At 41.9% G+C, this 16,351-nt stretch overlaps 1 protein-coding gene across 49 annotated transcripts in view; it reads right to left on the reverse strand.

Moving 5' to 3' along the window:
* Fars2 (phenylalanyl-tRNA synthetase 2, mitochondrial) overlaps window positions 1-16,351 on the reverse strand; it is a 434,171-nt gene that overhangs the window by 291,385 nt on the left and 126,435 nt on the right. For all 49 annotated transcript variants that reach the window (XM_087590573.1, XM_087590567.1, XM_087590559.1 and 46 more), the window contains 1 exon segment: window positions 8,077-8,208. In XM_087590573.1, the coding sequence (XP_087446699.1) occupies window positions 8,077-8,208 (132 nt within the window).

A 16,351-nucleotide genomic window follows, 5' to 3' on the forward strand; every position in this document is an offset into this window, starting at 1 on the left:
TATTACTGTCACAAACTTTTTGAAGTAATGAAACTAAAAGAAAGAAAGATTTATTTGGAAGTTTGAACTCATGTCTGGTTGGTCCCACTTCTTCCTGGGCCTGTGGTAAGGCAGCATCTCCTGGTGAGATCACTTGACAAGGGAAGCTGTTAGGGCACAACCATCCTCTTCAAAGGCATGTCCACAGTGACCAGAAAACCCCACTCGAGCCCATCTCTTCCAAGTTCCACAACCTTCTAACTGTGCCCTGGTCCTAGAGACTCAGAGAACACTTATCCAAACACTAGCACATGCGAATATACACAAATCCTCTATGTTTGTAGCATGTAAAAAAGCCTGAGGGGACAACTTTCCAGATAAATTGCACTTCTAACTCCTGTCTGGATTATAGACCCCACAACTACACTCCATACTGACACAATGTGCAGTGGCTTCTGGACAGTGGGAAGGACATAGAAAAACTCCCATTCTTTTTAATCATCTTTTTTTTTAAGCTACAGAAGAAAGTAGAGTAGAGGTGCCTAAAAGAAAACTCAGCCATGTCTTAGGCTGCTGCTGGGCTTTGTGTGAAGTGAAATTGAGGGAGACGATCTCAGGACCTCAGTCAGTGAAAAACACACACACAATACAACAACTAAGTGAATTTGTGACAGCAATGCCAGACGGACAATGATCAAAGTCTCGGGCATATAACAACCACTTGCTGCTGGACTCAAAAATCTTGATGAGCATCTCACTGTTTTAAAACCAGCAGACTACACAGGGAATTTTCAACTACTACAACATCAGCCAAACACTAGGATATACATTTCAAGCCGGTTTTCCAACCACATCTGCTAATATCCCATTGGCCAAAGCAGGCAAGAGGGCAAGCACCAAATCAGTAGGTGAGGGACATATGCTCGTCCTACAGAACGAAATCAATTCAAAGCCCCAGGGTAACGAGTGTACACAGGGAGAAGTAGACGCTCGAATGAAATGAGAACTTGGAGCATTCTAAACTGGCCAAATCTAAGACTTGTACCTGGATACTCAACGCCCCAGTCGACTCCATCAGCTTGATCACACAGACTGGAAAAGAGTGGGGAACTGAGTGGCAATTTTTTTATACAGTCTCCAAATGTACCAACCAAACTCTAGGTGTTGAAAATAGGAATCCTACCGGGTTTCCACTTCTAACACAGCTGCCAACATCAGGCCTGCAGCACACAGCACAACTGCGGCCAAGGAGCATGCGCGTGCCCCAGTGCGACGCCAGGGGTGGAGCCTTCCCTCTTACACCAGCGAGAGAAACACTGGAGGCTGACAGGATTAGAAGCAGGATTAGGGAGAACTAAAACCTCTACTAGGAAACACATCCAATTCCCTGCAAAGGGCAGAATGGAAACCCCAGGCAAGCTCCAAGCTACATTTCCTAATCAAGCATACCCTAAAACATGCCTTCCCAGCTAGGAGGAACTGTCAGGGAGGGCGGAACCAAATCTGACAGAGCACTAGGAGACCGAGGTGGATGCCAGGGAGGATTAAAAATTTAGAATCCCAGTGTTGAGAATATGAATAATACGACAATAAATGAGAGATATAAAGTACCAGGACCAAGCATGACAAGCAGAGGGGTAATCTTCATGGGGCTTGTCAACTTCCACCCACTCACATTTCCTGGAGAAGTGATTTTTTTTTCTTTTAAAGACTGATGTGGTATAAAGAAAACTGAAGCTACTCAAGGAAGAACTATATATATTTTTCATATACATATACACATACACACACATATATTACTTTTATGAACTAGCAACAAAAAAAGAAAACCCACAAACCTGTAAAGTTCACAATACATAAAATAACAAGTGAATAATATCTGATATAAATGTAAGAAGCCTAGCAATCAGTTAAGAAACAGAAATGGGAAGATAAACCCAGTCGAAATGATAAGAAAAACTATAAATGTCAAACAAACATATAAGAATGCATTCAGCCACAATATGAATCGGGTAAATGAAAACCACAGTAAACTATTTTTATCATTCCCAGACAGGAAAACCAGATCAAGGTCAAGTATTGAAGGGAATGTAAGCAACAAGGAATTTCAACTACAGTCTGCAGACAATGCAGAGTAGGCAAAGCCCTTTACCAATAGTGTAGTGACTCCTTACCACACACAAGAAAGGCCCTGAAGGTTCCCATAAAAACTGACTCTGCAATTAAACCCTGGCATGGACACACCTGTAGGCATAAGAATATTCAGCATTAGCAACCAAAACTGTAATCGAGTATGCTTTAAGAAGAGATAAACTATGGCAGACACATGTATGTGGATTTCCACAGCAGGAAACAAATACACTGCAACTAAATGACGCTGGACTTCATAATGTCACACACAGAAATATGCAGTGTCACTCTATTGGTAAAACTGTAGAAGCAGGTTAACACATTGTGCACAACTCTAATGAAATCAAGGTAGAACAAAAACAGACTAATGCTTGTTGGCAGGGGAAGGTGAGGAGGAAAGGAATGAAGATATTGCCACAGAGGAAAGGAGACTGAAGGAAGGTAGAGGGAAGGGAGTGGGGAAGAGGAGAGAAGTGGGAGGGCAAAGAGAAGAGAAGAGGGGAAGGGAGAGGAGGGGAGGCAAGGGCAGAGAGGAAGAGAAGGAGAAGAAGAGTTCTGGAGGAAAGAAGAAGAGGAGGGGAGGGGAGGAGAGAGGAGGGGAGGGAAGGAGAGGGTAAGAGGTTAAGAGTAGGAACAGTTCATTCATCCAGAGGATTCAGATTTGACTCTCAGCACCCAAACACTTGATGGCTCACAAGCATCTTTAATTCTATTTCTAGGGAAGCTGACCCCCTCTCTGGCCACCACAGATACTAGGCATACAACTGACACACTGACACAAATGCAAGCAGAACATGCATATAAAAAGTTGGGTTTTTAAATAAAAGACAAACATAATCACAGAGTCTCTGTGGGAGTAAAGACAGAAAAGAAAAAAGATGAATTAAGTAAAATCAAAGAAAACCATAGCTAAAAATATAAAAATCACATTTCTAAAAACCAAGAATGGAAAATAATCCTGAAAGTAGCTAATAAATAAACAAACAAACAAATAAATGAATGACAATACTGTATAGATAGATGAGCAATTATTAGGCAATTGAAACTACAATGGTTTTCTTCGTTCAACCGCATGCAGAAGATAACAACATTTTGAAATGCTAAGAAAAAGGAAATGGCCATCAGTCCACAATTCTATATTCAATAAAAATCTCCTCCAGGATAAGTAAGGAAGAAAGGTATGTCAGATAAAGCAAGTCTAAGAAATCCATCCCCAGCAGACGCAGCCTGTAAGAAACATGGAAGGACAATTTCCACACCAAGGGCAAAGAAATAGAAAGAATGAAATGTAGAGCTCATTGTGAAGTTTATTGTTAAATTTAAATATAACAATGAAAGGATAATTAAGGGGGAGGTATATCCAATATTCTAATATAAATAAGCTTCAAGAAAGAATTATCTCACATAAAGGTGTAAACATCTTACTATGAACAAAAGCATGTCAGATACAGAAATAACCGAATAACAGTTTCAAAAAACATAAGGAAAAACTGACAGAATTAAAGGATAAAATATAGAATTCCAATAATATTCATTCAAAAAGTGATTCTATTTTTATGACAGATGAGATTCCATACAGAGGCATGTGATAAGCACAATTATTTATGTGCTTAAGATTTTGATATTTGGTTTAGGTAAACATGGAATCAACTTCGATCTCTTCTTCATACTTTATTGTTTTCAGTTATTACAGAAAGCTTTTATATCAGAAAGCTAATTACCTATTTCAAAAAGGGACAAACACTATGTCCCTACTTGAACAGATCGCTCTAAATGAGCAGTCTGAAATACACCCACATAAAAATGGGTAAACAGATTGAACTGTACTTATACAATGGAACAGAACATATTAGAAAAAAAAGATAAAATAGAATCACCTATCAGTGGTTTCAAGACAAGGTTGGAGATGGAGAAGATCACAAAAAGGTCAACAGCAAATATGTTCATGAGAAAATACTGTTTACTTTGACTGTGGTTATAACGCCATCTACAGCAAAATTCAGGAAAAATTCAATTAATCCCAAACACAGCATTTTCTAAGCATGGTGGGACTCAGTTTGTGAGGTGTCAGATCATGGATAGTTGGCTCAGGATTTTGTACTAGGGGTACAGCAGCTCACCATAATCAGAGTACACTACTCACATCATAGGGATCAGAGACAGGAAGGAGCCTACATACCCCTTATGGTATGAGTCCTATCTTTCTTCCAAGTATCCCCCACATTCAGTAGTACCCACCTGGGAACCGATATTTTGAGAATTGAGGGACATCCTGGAATCAAAGCACAATGATGTAGGTTTTATCTTTGGGAAGGTACTTTTTATTATTTTTGTAAACTCTTGGTCAAATACCATGTTTTGGTTTTTTTAAATCCTATTAAACAGCATGTCTAGTGTACCTAACAAGCTAAGGTTGTGCCAAGGCTGACGCCCTTTAAAAGCTGATCAATAGATCACTAACACTGAACCATGTAGAGACTACAAAGATGAGTTACCAAAGAAGGACAGAAAAGAAACAGACTCACATTGCACAGAGAAAGCACAGCAGGAATACCAACTAGGCAGCAGCAGTGACAACAAATGGAGTTCCTGGACACAGGAAACTAACTTACCTGGAGACACACACTGCCAGCCTCTGTATTGTGAGTGCTCCATCCTGAGAATCTCTGATATAATCTTCCCAAAGATTTCCTCTTCCCCCTCCTTCACTGTGCTTACTATTCATCCCTACAGCCAACACTTACCACAGAGTTCCGTTATCGTTTTTATGTCTGTGCATCAGGCCATCTCACAGGGACAATACTAACTCTATTTCCCACTAGCCATAAGAAAACAGCAAGAAAAAAATGCATACACAAAGAGACAAACAATAATTGTTTAACAATGGAAACTGATAATGAATGGATTTGCAAAGGTTTCCTAAGAGTCCATTTCACAATTCAACAAGGAGGCAAGGTAATTATATGTCAGAGTTCTCTGGAAGAACAGAACTGGTAGAAAAACCCAGTTTATTAAAGTGGCTTACAGACTCATGTCTGGCCTGTCCAACAATCACTATATCTTGATAGAAAGGCTGAGAATCCAGTAGTTGTTCATCCTATAGGCAGGCTGTCTCAGCTGGTTGTCAGTCTACACTGGAATCTGGAAGTAGGTTGTAAGCCCAATGAAGGAATGCCTCAGCAGCAGCACAGATGAATTTACCAGAGAGTAAGAGCAAGCGGGCAAAATTAGAAAGCTTCCTTTCTCCGTGCCCTTTTATGGACTGAGAGCTGTGGTTGTGGCCCAGACCTTGGGTGGGTCATCCTTCCTCAAATGATCCAATCAAGGAAATCTCTCAACTACTAAGGTTTCCATTGACATTAGCTGACCACCACGATTAGCCATAATAGAAACAGATTCTATTTTGTGCCATAGACGTTCCTGTCTGCCTTATATAATATAAACCTTGCAAAGGATCAGTGAGCGATAAATTTCCTCCCGTTACAATCACAGTCAGTTATATCCATGGTGATAACTTTAGATGTTTGCATCCCATATCCCATATGAATAGACAGAAGCATTCTGAGTCATCCCAGTGGAAAACTCAAGTATTGAGACATGACACAATATTGTCCTAAAAACACCAGGGGAGCCAAATCATCAAGAGAAGTTAGTATGACAAACACTTTTTGGTGTTCTTAGACACTAACTTCAAGTACAAGCAGCAAATCCTACACAAGTGTCTTTTTATAACATCAACTCTTTTTTCTATTGCTTTAGTCTCCCTCTCTCTAAGACACTTAAATTTCATGCATTGAACTTTGCAACAACTTTCTTGTTGATAAATGGCTCTCAGCATTAGTAAAATTCTTGGATGTTGCAACATGGGCCATTAATTGCTACTCCACTGTTACCGTGTGTCGGGCTTTTCCCTAAATACGTTTCATTCAGTACCTCAACTACTCTTGATATAGATTTTACATAGGACATCCTTGTGTCCACTTCAACTACAAGATCAAGCATCACAGGACATGGGCAAAGTGTACTCCTGTGTCACAGATCAGCCTGAGTTTCTAAACCCTGAGGGTAACTGAGGACTATGATTTACTCTCGGACTCTAACTTCCACCCTTCATCCCTAGGTCAGCTTTGCATACAGGGAAACTGTCTAGGAGGCATTTGTCTGTGTGCAGAGCCCTGCAGATGGAGAGGCCCTTAAGGAGAGCCAGGGGAAACCTGACAGATCTTGAGCTCCCTGACCTCAGGTCATTTGTGTGTGATCATTTTGAGCCCACATATCTGCACTGAATAGCCACAGGCTTTGTTAGCAGTACGACTGCTGACATGTTGTCCCTGACCTGAGATATGCCAACTGCTGAAGAGCTTTATAGGAATGGAAGACGGGCTGAAAACACCAAGCCTTTATTCACATCTGTGTATTGTCTAATGAGTGACCTTAGATTTAAAGACCCAAACTCCACCTTCAGAAAAATAAGGCACCATCATTTCCTCAAACGAACCCTTTAGAGGGCGGCGAGTACACCCATTCATGGGCAGCAGGCAGTGGACTCTATGCTACCTTGCTTTTAATCTCCTTACCCTTTCGCAACTATCCACTTCTTGATCCCATAAATACTCTATAACACTGCTTTCAAAAAGGCATATTAGAGATCCAGGCTCCTACTTCCTTACATCTGGAATCTTGGGAATGAACTAGTTTTCTTGTTTTAAATTGATCATTTTTGTGATACATAATAGGCAAAGCAGGCCTCACTCGGTGACAAGAGTTAGACAAGGGACCAGGCATTCTACCTCTTACCCAAGGACAGTTCCAACAAGCATGCCACCTTCTGTCTTCTGTCTCACCTCATCCTGACCTGGTACCACACGGCCTTAATCATAATTGCTCCAAATGTATTATTCACCCTGTGGCAGAAGTCTCTGCATCCTACCCAACCTAAACTGCCTTCTAAGACCACACTGGAAACGCCCCCTTCCCAGGGTCAAACTGCAGAGAGTGGAGCACACTGAGCAGGCAACAGTCCACATCGGTCCCTCTCAACTTGGTGCTGCTTCTCTGCCTATTCTCTCGACATTCAATAAGGAACTCAGACTGCGCAGTACATACCTACGTACACACACATTTCTTTAAGACCATACGATGGTCTTGAACTCACTAATAGCTGGGGATAGCCTTGAATTTCTAGTCCTTCTGCCTCTAGCTTCTGAGTGATGGGAATACAGACCTACATCAGCATGTCCAGGGGATCAAATCCAGAGCTTTATGCGTGCCAGGAAGCACCCTAGTACTCAAAAAATGATTTTATAATATAAATTCAGATCATGATATTTTAAAAACATGCATCTCTGAAAACAAGTCTAAATGGTATCATTTTTATTAGGCAATGGCCCCCCAAAGCAGAATTGCAAAGAGCTTTCTCAAATTTTGTTAGAAATCAATCAGCTGCCACGTCTTTCCACACTGCTGCACTTGATGGCAATACCTTTGCTGACACTGGGGAGCAACCAGACAACATGGGCCTGTGTGGTTTTCTTTGGGGGCTGTAGTGTAGTTGTAAAATCTGTCCTGAATTCTGGCTACTGAACTGAGTGCACTAAGAACGAGAGAGGGCTACACATTAGCTTCACTCTTGAAGAGCCGGGAAGCCAACCTGCTCTCATGTGACACAAATCCAAATGCCTTTGGGGCAGTTACAAAGCCAGCACGACACCCCTACTTCCACCCCCAGGAGGAGAGACTCCTAAGATCCAAGTCTAGCTGTCAGGAGCTGATAAAAGGGATCTCCGAAGATCAGACTCATTTGCAAAATGAGGGGTGACGAGCACAGCATTAGAAATGAATCTCGTGGGAATTCTCAGAAAGGCTAGTGACATAACTGTGGGTGACTCTATGCAAATGAGGTCACATGAGAATACAGGGATGGATCCTCTAGGAAACTTGTAAGTGCAGTATGGAATTCTTTCTTACCTGAATTGACAAGCTGTTGTTCCATCACCCCGCAGCCGAGGACTTCAAGCCATTCTCCACGGAAGTTGATCTCCATCTCGAAGGAAGGGTGGGTAAAGGGAAAGTAGCAGTCCACCCACCGGACCTCCAGCCCTGAAGAACGCCAAAGGAAAGGCGTACCAAGTTAGAAGACAGTACATCCTCATTCAAATCACACGCACCCTTCAGCTAATGACATCAATCACGACACTTAAACAAAACGAACAACAGACAAACTAATTTGCAATAAGTTGGGGCAAGACAATAAATCTTAAAACTTTGGAGAAACTGGATATATCTTATTCAAAACTAAAGAATCTAATGCTGTTTCAGGACCTTCTAAAACAAGTCAGTCTAAGACCATGAAAAAGTGGGTGATTCTGGTAATTTCTGTAAGTCCCAGTGGCAGGTTAGAATTAAAGAAACTATATTTTCACTGGACTGCTCTCCAAATCTACATCTCAATGAAGAAATAACAATTCATAGATGCCCTAAGTTCACCTGCAAAGACCTAATGATGGTATGCGGTTTACCTGTGCAGGAACTTCACCTTTCTGGGTAGATGTTAACACTGTTGACTTGACATCCACCATGTTGACAGCAGTTCATTGTCCACCCTAAGCCCAGAGCACACATGCCCGTTCTAGGCTGTTAAACTCACCAATGTTCTGTATAGGGTGCCTTCCAATCCCAAGCTTTGTCTAGCATAACACTGTCCTTCTAATCTACAGGCACATAGATCAATGTACACAGTCTACACCTTCCTCAAATTCTATCTGGCCCAGTGGCCCTATTTTCACTGGCTCCCCGTTGTTGATGCTGGATTAGTTACTTAAGAACTGTTCTCTGCCTAACATCTGCAAAGCATCAAACCCTTGACTTCAGAACTCCCCCATATTTCCACAAACCACAATGTCTAGACACAAAAATGGGACCAGCTTTCACTCTCTTAGAAGTTCATGCTGATGATTTTTTGAATTGTTAGGAGTTAACACGTTAATAAAACAAAGTTTTTCAGATTTAAGCAAAATATTGAACATTTTTCTCCAGGAGATGGAAAATATATTTAAATATCAACAAACAAAAAGCAATACCTACGAAATGTCAGAATTGATCTTCAATAAGCCATCAGGAATATGGTACTTTTAGCAATGAACTCATTATTCAACAAAAAGAAATTAATGAACACGAAACAGTGATGGCTGAGAATGACAGATGTGGTAGACTGAAAATGCTCAGCCCATAAGAAGTGACACTATGGGGCTGGGGATTTAGCTCAGTGGTAGAGCGCTTACCTAGGAAGCGCAAGGCCCTGGGTTCGGTCCCCAGCTCCGAAAAAAAGAACCAAGAAAAAAAAAAAAAAGAAGTGACACTATTTAGGAAGTGTGGGATTGTTGGAATAAGTGTGGCCTTGAAGGAGGAAGTGTGTCGCTATGTAGGTTGGCTTTGAGGTCTCGTCCTATGCTGAAGCTTCCCTGAGTGCTGATGAGACCCTGCTCCTGGCTACTTGCAAAAGACAAGTCTCTAGCTGTCTTAAGATCAAGATGTAGAACCCTTGGCTCCTCCAGAACCATACCTGCCTGCATGCTGCCATGCATCCCACACCATGATGATAATGAACTAAACCTCTGAACCTGTAAGCCAGCCCCAATTAAATGTTGTCCTTATAAGAACTGCCTTGGTCATGGTATCTTTTCACAGCAATAAAACCCTAAGTAAGACAGCAGAGGTGACCTGAAAGTTGAGAACAGATGGGAAGTCACATAGACTCTATCAGGAACATATGACACACACAAGTCATCAGAATTTCTGTCCATTCCTGGAATGGTCCAACTCCACAGAAACCAGCCCCAACCTGTAAATTTAAGACACTCAATTTTCTTGCTCAAGACTATCTGACTTGAACCCTGAAGTGCTAGTGACTCCTTCCACCCTCTGAGCACTAGCTCTACTTCTACAGTCCTGTTTCATGGAGAACAAAGACCCAAACAGAGAAAGTCTACCTTGCCCAACTCCCTGACCATCAATCAAAACTTAGGTCAGATGCCATCAGTGATTGCATGGGACTATAATCCCAGCAAGTGGGAGGTAAAGGCAGAATTATCCACATGTTTGAGGACAGCCAGGTATATATAATAAATTTCAGGTTAACTAAGGCTATATAGAGAAACCCTGTTTTAAAACAATAATAATAAATTCATATGGAAGCAAAGTTATGAGACATGGTGGCTTTTCTATGAAGGTAGAGTTTTCTCTTTGTTCTATTCAACTTGAAATTTCTTTTTCTAGTTACCTGCTGTCTACTGTGCTGAGTAATTTTTGTTTACAATGGTAATTTATTTCCCTTTATATTATATATACAAAAAGATATTAAATGATACATGGTAAAAAAAAGTACCCAATCTGACAGACATTGACAGATATATACATTCATAAATCTGTGACTACATTCAAGTTAAAGACAGAGGCAGGAATGGAGTCACACACCTGCAAGCCCAGCTGCCCAGCTACCAGCTAGGAAGATGTCAAGTTCTAAACTTGTATTGGAAACCTAGTACCAACCTGTTTCAAATTAGCCTTTTGTAAATGCCTGGTGGTATAACAAACTGGTAGAGTGTTTAGCTACTATGTGACAGGCCCTGAGTTCAATGCCCATACTACAAAATAATAATAACTAATAAAATATCTTATACCCAGGACCCCCACACCCTTAACAACCTTTTCTGGCACTTCCACGGTACTTCTATCCCCACCTGTTCTTTGTATTCTTTGGTTGTCATGGTCAATCTAAGATTTGTCCGCACTGCTGCATGTAGCAACAGACATTTCTAGTGCAGCACAGACACAGCCAGTCTCTCTAAGGGAATAGGAAGGTCTCACTGATGAGGGACACTGGCAAAGGTCTGTAAATCATCTGCTAAGGCCAGAATAGCTGAGGAGAAGCTCTATGTGCCACCAATGGTTAGTCTGCAGCTGTCCTCAAAGAGCTGTGTATACCTGGGCAAATGCCCCTTGGGAAAGTCCAACAATCCCCTAGAAATATTTCCTCAATCTCCCAACAGGTGTCATTTTCAATAGAAATGAAGGAACTGCTGGACACTAAAACCTGCCTTGAGCAAGGCACACCTGAGCAGGAAAGTCAGCCAAAGCTTTCCAAAGCCCACAAGCATGAATGCTACAATCTGTATAGCAGAGCAGAACATGCGGGCACGATCAAAACTTCAGAAGACATAGATGGGCCACAGGCATGTCTACTGAGCAAGAGTTTGAATACATGCACTACCGCAGATACTCGAAAGGATGCTCAGCGCCATCCATCCATCCATCCATCCATCCATCCATCCATCCATCCATCCATGTCTTCTGCTCCACCAACTCTGCCCACTTTCTTGGCTGTTCTTTCAGCCTTCTTTGCAAAAGCAAAGCCTCAGATCTTCCAAAGCCCACTTGTGAGGAAGCAGGCTGTGGTTCAATTTCAAACTTAAGCAGTGATTAGAACACTGTAAATGACAATTAGTTAATGTATAATATTGGCAAAAATGCCATATTCTCCTATAATTTGAACAATTTAAATGTGTTGCTTTGACATTTGAACAGTGGTTATTTTTAAACCACTGCTAACAGAATCATTTATAGAAAACCTAAGATACTAGCACTAAAATATTTTCTTCATGGCTTTCATCACACACATTCAAGATCATTTGTTAAGTGACTTATTGAGTGCTTCAGTAGTGTCACTTAAATATACTTTTTTCTTTGCTTTTGCCCATGATCTCAAAATTCATACATTAACTCCAGTTTTCAAAGCACCTAGCATGGATCCTATATTAACAATACAATATTAACAACTAGCTGGAATCATGGTTTATTACAAGTATCAAAAGTCAAAATATCCACTAAAAGTGACATATTTGGGGCTAACTATGTCCAATTCATATAGATTTCATAGTCATCATGTTACTGAGGGGCCTGAAAGAAATTAACCTATATTGTAATATAGCTACTGCAAAATCATGCCCAGATTCTTTCTCTTTCTCCTGTCTTTTCTCTTGCCAAAGAGGCATCAGAATTTACATTTATAAATAAAGCACAGGGATTTTGAATCAGCTTCAGAACTCTGTGCGTAAGTGCAGTTGTCCAAAAAAATACCTCTCGAACATTCAGCCCAGGGTCAACCAGAAAAGTACCATTTCATAACAAATGCAGACTTAAGTTCAAACTGCCAATGTTCAAAGGAAAGTTAATTTACCCTTGTGGGTCCAGCTGCCATATCTCAATGTTGTGTGAATACAACTATTTTATTGTTTTCTTATACAGAGGTTTTGAGGAGAGACACTATAGGAGGCCTAATTCTCTCAAGATCCAAGCTTCTCAGATGAGGTGTAGACACAGACCACAAGGAGTGCGGGTGGCATGCAGAAAAGAACCCTTGAGGTAGGTACCTATGGAACTGTGAACAGAAAGTCCTCTTGGCCAGTGATGACCAATGGGAAAAGGTCCATGAACACACCGGTTCTTTCTTACCTCTGAGAGGCCACACACATTACTTACCCTACTGCCCCAGGAAACAACAAGCAAGGAAAGGCTACTCCATAACTCACCTAGGTACCAGCCTCCCACCTGCTAAATTCTCAGCAAGACCAACTAGAGACACAGTGCATGGGTGGGTGGGGCACTTTCTACCTTTTTCCTTCCTTGAAAAGCTGAGTCTCTAGCACTTTGATGGGCATACTGCGAGTATCAGTACAATGAATGGTGTTTCCATTCCACATCCCACTCCACAACAGATCCCAGGCTTAATAAATAACCACGCTTACCTCCCCTGAGTAAAGACAAAACAGAGTCTCCTGCTGGCCCTTAGACCAATCGTATGTAAAATGGGACTCTGCCCTGAGAACCCCTTCCACAGACAGTAGAATCTAAATGAGAAGATACCCCCAAACCAGAGCCTACAGCAAGGGTTTTCTAAATCCCTCCAAGGGCACCCTCCACTGGAGTAAATAATTGTTAATGTTGACTACACATATGCCACGAATCTCTGTTTGTGACATTGATTTCCAATGGGTCTTGCTCAGGAGGTACCAGTTATATAGAGTTAAATGTAGCAACTTAAAGCAGTGGCTCTGGTTGCTTTATGAGCACATGCAGCAGGCATCCACCAGAGTAAAGGAAGATAGAGGGAAAACACAGAGCATGTACTCTGGCTGGAAATAATTTCCTAAAAAGTAGCACTGGATTTAGTTCAGCAGGTAGGGGCACTGACCACCCAATGACCTGAGTCTGATCCTTAGGACATAATAGAAGGAGATAATGCTCCTTCAAGTTGTCCTCTGACATGCACACATGCACCATGGCACATGCGTACACCTCAGAATAAATAAATAAATAGTAATAAAAACATATTTTTAAAAATTGACAGTATGCTAGAAAACTACATTGTAGCCAGGGAAATAAGTCAGCCCCACTGGCAAAGGCACCTGGCAATTTATTTCCCCTACTTCCCAGAATTCCGCAGTCCTTGACCAGAAGTTGTAGTAATGAGCATGTAGGCCATGTTTTCAGACTACTCAGCAGAGTTCTATTTTAAAAACTTTCCTTTTTTTTTTAAAAAAAAATCTTTTTTGGTGGGGAGAGGGTTACATAATACACTGACAGAGTTCAGAATCAAAACACTCTAGCAGGATAAATTCAATGACATAGCAGGCCTCTAGTGAGGCATCTCCCTCACATCTGTCTCTGTCTCATGTGTTCTCCTGAATCCTTACAGTAAACTTATAATTTCTTTAAACTGCCAGGTGTAAGCAAATGCAATTATGCATTTCCACTTTCCTTATTTCCTTGGATATAAAAACAGAACACAACCAGATCCCTCACAGATGCTGTCTTCACTACGGGTCTGTCTGGGGCCTCTCTGCGTGAAGACAGGGTGCTCACTCATGCCCTTCCTCATTCCTCCTAAGTACTGCACATGACCATCCAGTGTTCGCAGAAGCCCCAGGCTGATGTGTGCTTAGTGCACAGATGATAGTCAAGCAAAGCTATAACAAACACCCCTCAGGGCCCCAAAATATATACTTCCATAACTGGAATAAACATTGCCAAGTTGTCCTCCACAGATGTTGCACAATATTTTACACTAACATTATCTCAACGCTTTTCACAGAAGCCTAGAAATATAACTAATGAACTGTGGTGGAAACTGGAGTTCTGGACCCAGAGGATGATCCAGGGAGCTGCTAATAAAGGACCACCAGCCCAAGCCACCTGAGGCAAGTGATGCAGCCATCGTGGGAAGGATGCTCAGGTTCCTGCTGCCCTCTCAGCCACCAGCTATCTCCATGCAGCCCTTTTCTCTCCCCTAGCGAAGGAAGAATGGCTTTCAGAATTAGCAAATGTGTTGCTAGAGGTGATGAGGAAGAGGAGGCACATCTAAACTCTGAAGCATCCTTGTGGGATTAAGAGTGTGAATTCCATTTCCAAAGCAACAAAAGCTCATCCATGACGTAGCCTTCATTGCCACCCAGGGCCTCACATACCTGCCAATTTCTGCACTGTAGCTATTTAGCATCCCACGCAATCCTGCATGTCCACATGGCCACTTGCTAGGGAGTCCAATACTGCAGATTGCTAAGGGGAACAAAGTCATTCCTACCACAAAGCCAAGGCAAACCACCAGGGCATAAAGTCCTATGGTGAAGATCTCTCCACACAAGATGCTAGTGTCTGGGCCACAGTGACTTCTGCTAATACATGTACAGAACAAGAGGGAAAAGTAAAGGCTAGCAACTCCCTCCCACTGGTGATGGTGTGGCTGATCCCACAGCTCTGAGTCTCCTTTGTGTTGGGAAGCTCTACGTAAGGGAATTAGCCTGGGTGCCCTCTTCCCAGGATCCCTTTAGATTAGGGTTAGGTTCTTTAAGATAGATTCATTTCTCCAACTCACCATGAAGAGAAAAATGGCCACCAACATTTTGAATACTGAGAGTGTAGTCGGAGGTGCTAGGACAGGTGACTCACTCTGCACGGCTGTTTAATAAGCAGCACGCTACTATGCAGTAAAGCCCCACTGCTCCTCCAATGCAGGGTAAAAGAAAATTACTCACTCCAGAACACAAATCTGATGAAATAGACTGCAGATGACAACATCGCTGCTGAGACCTACCATGGACCTATCAGATCCTAGCCCCACTATGTGTATACCTCACCATCTTGGTTCCTCAACTCATCTAAACAATAGTGCTATCACAGTTTACTAAGGAAGGCATGCAAAGGGCACAGCGCAAGGCACACAGCACAGGGCCTGGCCACTCTCGGGCTCCACAGGTGGTTTTAATTGAAGGCAATAGAAGTTAAGGTCCTAGAGTCCTGCACATCTTTACAAACTATGAAGTGAACACTTCTAAGCTGTGTCCCAAAGGTAAATGGCATCTGTTGTCCACGTTGTACATATCGGGTATTGTCTATGTATTTGACATGTCTTCTTGATTTACTGCTACACTTTATCAGGCTAGCAACCACCAAACATGGCAATTATTCTTTACCTTTTACAGGGGAAGGAAATGGAGCTCATGCTGCTATGGAGTTAAGTTTCCAGACTAACATTAGCACCAAGGATGTTAGACAATAGCCTCCCATGGTGCCTTCCACCAGAGCAGACAGCAAAAATATAATAAATGAGATTAACTCAGGTCCTATCCAAAGGGCATTTCCAAGGCCGAGATTCGAGGGTGGGCCCTTGTTCTAACTATAACAAAAGAATAAAAGAGAAACCAAAAATAGAGGGGAAAGAAGGCATGGGCTACATTCAGAGAGAAGAGAGGCATCCCCAAGAGCAGATAGAGGGAGCTCTGCTGGACTCCAGGTCCACAGCTGAGAAGCACTACTAGTCCGATGTCTGCAGATCTCACAGCCCTAGCTTGGGACTAGGTGGGGAGTGCTAAAAGCTTCCTCAGAGAATGACAGGGTGAACTCTATGATGGTACAGAAGGATGAGGGAAACTACCAAATGCAGCCTGGGACTGTGGCTCTGAAAAGCTATGGGTTTAGACAAGGTGAGACACTAGAAAATGTTTAAGTATTATGTCAACCATCATTAAGCAATTGTTTAACAAGGAATAATACCAAGGAAAAAGCATCTGTACATACAGAGTACAAAAGCAACCTTTTACAAAAAATAGATTGACTTACAGAAGGTTGAATCCACAAGTACAGGATCCATGAACTGCAGGGCAAACATTCACAAAATGATGCTATTCAA

Source organism: Rattus norvegicus, chromosome 17, assembly GCF_021556685.1.
Source record: "Rattus norvegicus strain SHRSP/BbbUtx chromosome 17, alternate assembly SHRSP_T2T, whole genome shotgun sequence".
Lineage (NCBI taxonomy): Eukaryota > Metazoa > Chordata > Mammalia > Rodentia > Muridae > Rattus > Rattus norvegicus.